The sequence below is a fragment of the Nestor notabilis genome, unplaced genomic scaffold (assembly GCF_000696875.1).
Source record: "Nestor notabilis isolate BGI_N333 unplaced genomic scaffold, ASM69687v1 scaffold33827, whole genome shotgun sequence".
In the NCBI taxonomy this organism is placed as follows: domain Eukaryota; kingdom Metazoa; phylum Chordata; class Aves; order Psittaciformes; family Psittacidae; genus Nestor; species Nestor notabilis.
This window is the reverse complement of record NW_009935762.1, coordinates 14,007-20,605: the sequence shown is the minus strand read 5'-3', so window position 1 is coordinate 20,605 and position 6,599 is coordinate 14,007. Positions and strand designations below refer to the sequence as shown.

The 6,599-nt window shown below is 38.1% G+C and overlaps 1 protein-coding gene across 1 annotated transcript in view; it reads right to left on the bottom strand.

The window, feature by feature from the left end:
- GYPC (glycophorin C (Gerbich blood group)) overlaps window positions 1-2,267 on the bottom strand; it is a gene marked incomplete at its 5' end in the record, with an annotated part of 2,666 nt that extends 399 nt beyond the window's left edge. Inside the window, one exon of the mRNA XM_010017985.1 lies at window positions 2,217-2,267. Coding sequence (XP_010016287.1) covers window positions 2,217-2,267 — 51 coding nt within the window. The remainder of the gene's footprint in view (window positions 1-2,216) is intronic.
- Window positions 2,268-6,599: the final 4,332 nt, after the last annotated feature.

The window sequence follows — 6,599 nt, the reverse complement described above, 5'->3', positions numbered from 1 at the left end:
CAGGAATGCAAGTCAAATTCTCACCAGCTTTCTTCAAATCAATGGCTTGCTTTGGTTGAACTCATTGAAAAAATTAATTACAAAATGAGGAGAAATAAGAGAACATAAAGAAAAACCAACAGATTTATTTCATCCTTCTGTAACATATACCCAGGAGAGTCTGCAGGCAACCAGCCCTACCCCAACAGGTGTACTCAATTTCAGGAGAGGTACAGGGCATTAAGTATTTCTTGGGAGACATTCAACAAACAGCAGGAGCCATGTGACTTTGGTACGGCTCTGTATTCGCAAGCTGCCATTTCATGCTGTGCTCTAATTAAGAAAGTCTGATTGTAATGAATGTGGAAGTGACACCTGGGAGGCAGAAGGGATTATGGGTAGATCCTTCCTGTCTCCTGGACCAAGGCTAATTACTAGCTATGTATTAACTGGCAAAAAATTTCCATAGGTAACTCACATGTGCATAGGCCTAAATGTTGAATGGAAGCATTCCTAGTGAAGGAAAGTAAATTCAAGTTCCAGGAGTGGCTGTGCAGAGAACATTGTGTGTCCTTGCTTCCCAGAGTCCTTTCCTTTTTTCCTGTTCTACTGTGAAAGGTAGGAGTCCATAAAAAAGTGACACCCCTGAAAGTCCAAAAAATTACAAGCTGTATCCCCTTCATTCCCCATCAAATTGTTCACTTAAGGCTCCTGAAAATAAATGAAGTACTTTGAAGTTTTTTCAATTTGTGTGGTTTTTATTTTTTTAACACTCTTTGCACACAACTGGGATGTGCTTATAACACTTTAGCTGTGACTCTGTACATTATACCAAACTGATTCTATACTCACATGACTCCAGGAGCAAACCAAACATTAAAACCATACGTAGTAAAACACACCAGAAATGGACATTCCTAGGAAAATCCCTCTTGTGGAGTATGAAGATGCTATGAGGATGCAATAGGTAGGAAGTCATCTGACTTATTGTAGGCATCTACAGTTCAGGAGGCTTCATGTGAGTTACTTACCCTGGGCTTCCTCCACTGTCAGTGGATGGTGTGTGTGTGCAGAGTGATTCCTCTTCTAGAATTGAATTCCTATGCTTGGTCAGATAAATTGCTCCCTGGAAATGCTTACTATTCTGCAGAGACAATGAGGGGTATGCAGACAGTATCTCTGTTGTCCCTGTGTTCAAGATATATGGCAGGAGTAGGTATCTCTAAAGCTTTAGATTTACCAACATCAGTAAACTGAGTGGGGATACCCTATTGGCATCAAAACATAGGAATGGACAGGATATTAATGGACTAAATAAAAATAATAACTCTCTTAAAAAATATACCTGCAATGTTATACCACAGATTTTAAGGTGCCTAGTTCTGGAAAGCGAAGTTACTGCCGGCAGAAATGAAATTGCTTATACAAAGAGCTTTAGATTTACAGTAATATCTTAGTTGCAGTGGGGGCTTCATCAATTTTTAGGACCTCACTGGTATCCCTTGACACAAGCGGCTTTAATAGGCTTTGGATGTAGCACAATATTAATAAGCCTAAGGGACTAAGTACAAATCAATTTACCTGCTACTTGTTCATAGAAAGCTAAAATTAAAGTTACAGGAGTTGGGACCTGAGGGAAATATAGCATAACCTCACCAATTTGCACTAATGAATGGCGTACCCCCTTGTGAATGACTGAAATTAGTGCGTTAGCATGGAAATGAACAAACACAATAAAAATAAAAAGGTTCTCTCCATAAACATGGCTTTGTTCATTTATTCTGACAACTGTATTTAGTTTAAATGCATGAGAGAGCTTTAATGGAACACCAGAAAATTCACTGTAGTATGTTCTGCAACAATAAAGGGTCAGCTGGTATGAGCTAGCATGGCTCAGATCAAAAGTGCTATGCCAATCCTGTATTAAATGACAATTTTGGCCCAGTGAATAATGAAGAATATCAGAGTCTGACTTTGTTGCTGGACTGCTAGGCATTTTGTCCTAAAATCAGGAATGGAAGGGGTGGTACTGCTCACTTTATGGTTTATGCTCATTATCTCATCTAGTTATCTTGCCAATAGCCCCTCTGGGAGCAGATTTCCCACTGGCCTAATTAACTCTAATTGTGCTGCTCCTGTTGTCTTGTCAGCAAAGTAGGGGTTTTGCAAAATGCAAGAAATCAACCAACCTGCTGTTTTAATTCTAATGGTGCGGCTTAGTATGGTCTGCTACTTACCTCCAATAACAGCCACATCTGCTCCAGCTGTGGGGCTCTCAATGTCTCCATCTATAAATAGATTAGAACATTCAAAAGTTAATTAAAGAAGGAGGAATTGGATCATATGTAACAGCAGTGACTGTACTGGTGGTGCTGAATTATTTTAACCTCTGAAACTCAGAACTTAAGATCTCTTGTTAGCAATAGACATTTATGAAACTTCTCATTACTGTACTGTAACAGTTTACTGTCACCTTAACACTGGAAAATAAATAACTAGCACATTATGCAAACCATCATGGCCTTCAGGGAAACACCTACTGTTTATTATGAGCACTTACCTGTAACATCCTCCAGTGAATGATTAAATTAAGACTGTTTAGGTACTGCGATTACTCTCAGAAAGGTAGTTTTAGAGAAAAAATTTTGGTGCCTATTTATTTTCCCGTTTGTGGTTCTTCAGAGTAGAGTCTGGATCTTGATTTGATGTGAATTAATCTGGCTCTATTTATTTCAATTAGTATTTTATTTATCTGCAATATCCTGTTTTTAATCTTAGCATTTGTTTTCTTTTAAACTTACATTTGGAATCAAGACAAGCCTATTACATGTGTGGTGTAAAACAGGGTCCCCATTTAGAGTAAGTCTGAATTTGGTGCTGCTAAATCAAACTACATTTTTTACTGGATCGTAATTTACAAAAAAGATAACTTTGCAATTTAAATGCAAAGTAGAAGTACCTGAACATGTCTTTCCAAGAAATAAGAATTTGGTCTGAATGTTGCAAGCTGCTGAAAGAACAATTAGAATTCAAATTACGTTTCATCTTAATTATAGCACTTACTAAGAACATCCAAACTAATAATGAATACCCAAAGTGTTTTAAAGTGGAGAGGAAAAAAATTCTAAAAATTATTTGATATGGACCTTAAGTGAAAGTAAATTCATATAGACACACATTTCTTCACTAGCTTCCCCTTGCTTGATCAGGGTACAATTCTGATCTCATTTTTATTCTTTATTTCATGCCATTGGTATCAGCCCACTTAGTCCTGAATTATGTGGATGTCTAAGGTGATGAATTCCTGGAATTTTTCCATGCTAGGTTTATGACAGGATACTCTTTTCTTAATTTATTATTGTGCTATTTATACAATTCTAAACAATATTGGTTTCCAAACAAGGCAAACAAACAGCTTTATGTGAAATCTTTTTTTTTTTTCTTCTTTTCTTTTTTTTGTTTTCCTTTGGGTAAATGCAGTGGAAATTTATAAAAATATTTGGAATTAGCATTTTTCTCTAGAAAAGACAAAAATGCTAAAGCCAAATCTTTCTATAAATTCAGCAGTGGTACTATGACTGATACCTGGCCCTCCTTTTGCTAAATCTGTGACATATGATGCAAGGACAAGACACTACCAGCAGCTTTCTCCTTACTCATGTCTGGTCTCTTGTGTCAAATTGCAGTAACTGAGGAGAGCTGAGATTCAAAGAATCCCCTCTTCTCAAACATGGGAGATGCTTTTTCTAGAAAGTAGGAGTATTTTTCTCTCCCACAGAGATCCTTCCTATGCTTTGTTCCAGCTATACTCTGATGGAAAGATTGAGCACGCCTTGCGTAATTTAAAAATTCCAATTATGTCTATGTCCATTCAAAACCCATGTGTCTCAGAAGAGATTAATTGCTTCAAGGTCAAACTGTTCTGTATGTCATTATACACCAAATATATGCTGCATGCCAGAAAAGCAGGCTCCTCTACAGCAATCACGTACTAGAAGGTGTGAATTCTAAAGTGCTTCCCTAGCCACATAACTTCCAAACATTAATTCCAGATCACATCATTATCCCTTTAATTATAAAATGTATGCGAGTAACTCTCTGGTCTTCCCTGCTGTTCCCAGGTGCCTCTCAGATTCAGATAACAAGCAGGTGCCTTATCTCTACTACTTGCCACCACAATACTTTTTGATAACGTATTCCAGATGCATCACTTGCAGGAAAGTTTTCACTTCCATACTGTTCTTTCTAAGTTTTCAGAAGAGCACTAGACCCATCTTGAGCCATCATGTAGTTGGCAGTGATCTGTTAAGCTGATGATGCTATGCCATTCAGCAACCAGCTAACACTGTTCTCATTTTACTGCAAGCACGAGCGTCTGACTTCTTTGTGTATCAACTTCTGACCATGGAACAGTTTTGCTGTCCTCCCATAGGGCCTTTTGCAGCATCATCCAGAATGCCAGGACACTGAAGCTACCACCAAAGACCAGAAGTTTCCAGGGTGTGTTTCCCAGATCAATTATGGAGCAGTCAGGATGGAGGGGAGAGAAGGACCCTCATTGCCTATCTCACAGTCTGAAATTTCACTTTGTCCAAAACCAACTATGTGACTCATGGCAATATCATGATATTACAAGGTAGGGGGTAAAAGTATCAGTGTCATTCAAGATTCAATTAGTATTGCCCTTCATGAAACATGACTGAGGAAAATTCAAGGCATGTGTTCATGAAATGAAGCCATCTTGCAGAGCAGGGAGGAGATAACAGCTCCTTATCCAGACGGGAATTCATGCTTGGCAGGAACCTCAGCATGGTCTCTTTAAAATTCAGCTCAGTGTGTGTGAGAAATACACTGCACTACTACTATATGTAGATATGTGTAGATAAGAATCTTCACTTTCTGAGGCAGAAAAGATATCCAAGTACTGGACAAATTTTTAGCTGAGCAATGGCTGTACCTTCTTTTTTCTGTTCTTTGCATGCAGAACACTCAGAGGTTTGTGTTTCAGTAACTGCTGTTGCACCTATTATAGTTATTTTCCTTTGTTTCAAGGATATCTTTTGTGCTATCTGCTGCTAAATTGCCCTTACAAAACTTCCTTTCGCTGTTATACTGGCCCTTGTCCGTAGCTACAATCTGGTCCCAAAAGCATTTAGACAGTGTTGTTATTTAGTGCCATTGGTTACCATGACACACAGAAATTGGAAGATTGTGGGAAAACTTGTTTTTCATAAAATCTCTGGCCATCAGAATGAGTTGGCTAAATCAAGACTAGAACATACAAATCAAATTGCCTGTTGTTGGAAAGTATGTTTCTAAAAGCCAGAAATGAAGGGAAAGAAACGCCTTTGTGCCATGACCTGAAATTCATCAAATTCCAGTTCTGCCCATAAACTTACAGATAATGAATTTTTCAATAGAACACAATTGCTACCTGTCTCATTCTCATCAATCAAATCAAGCTGAGAAGGCAGCAGCCTCTGAAAGCCCCAGGAGTATTCTGACTTAAATACTGGCTTTGCGTTTCAAAGGTGAAAAACCAGTACAACTAGCTTTTATGTTCATGTAGCCAGTGGTGAGTTTTCCTGCTAAATTTATAGGTAAATTTGTTAAACCACCTCCTCCAAGTGCAATTTTCCAATAAGACTTGACTTTTATTAATTTTGATAGGTTTTTTGATTAGTTTAAGCTGATCTTATTCCATTTTGGCTGAGAGGCAGTTGTTCAAAAGTGGCAGGTCCAGCAGTGAAATTGTTTGTCTGAGGTTCACCACTCTCCTTATTTTGCTATGCACTTCTCCTGGCAGTTGTAATGATTTATTTTGTTCTTTAAATTACAAATCTGAACCGCTAAAAGCCATAAGTCATTTTCTGCTCAAAAAATATGACATTGGCTTTAAAATAAAACTTTTTTTATTTGCCCTTTCTTTCATATCTGAGCTTCATTCAGGTCCTACTTCCCAGCCCTTTTCTACAACACCAAAGACAAAATCCGCTTTGTAGATAAAGCTGAGGTTTTGGCATGATGTTGTGGCACCAGAAAAAAGGTCTTCAAGGAAAACATGAAGTATTATGGGACTCCTAATAAAGATGCGAGACATATCAATGAGCTACTTTAGAAGTATAATCATGTTAAGACATCCAAACTGGCAAGCCATTCAACTTACATGGTGATGGGAAGCGGTATATCTGTTCCCAGAATACTTTCTTCCATCCAGCATAGAAAGCACAGATTTTAGATCCTGCTACTTGAAGAAAGCAATACCTTAATGTGCTTCTGTGGCTACTGTCAGTGACATAGGATAAACTTGCAGAGAGGTTCAAGTGTTCTCATTTTTCAGTCATTGTTTTCACCTGCTAAAAATTTTCCTGAAAAAACCTGGTAGTTGCCTCCTTGGCAGTTTTACAGTCAGCACTGTAGTTAGCAATTAAAGTACCTAGATGTTTGCTTGTTACAGATTTACGCATGGAAAAAGCATGAAAGGAAAACTACCTGCTAAGGGATCACCATTTGGCACATTTGATATGAATGCATGGGAATCATCCTACAGTATAGATCTAATCTACTGGTACTACCACATCTCTGCTGTATAATTAACCCATGAGGGCAATTTGATGGGA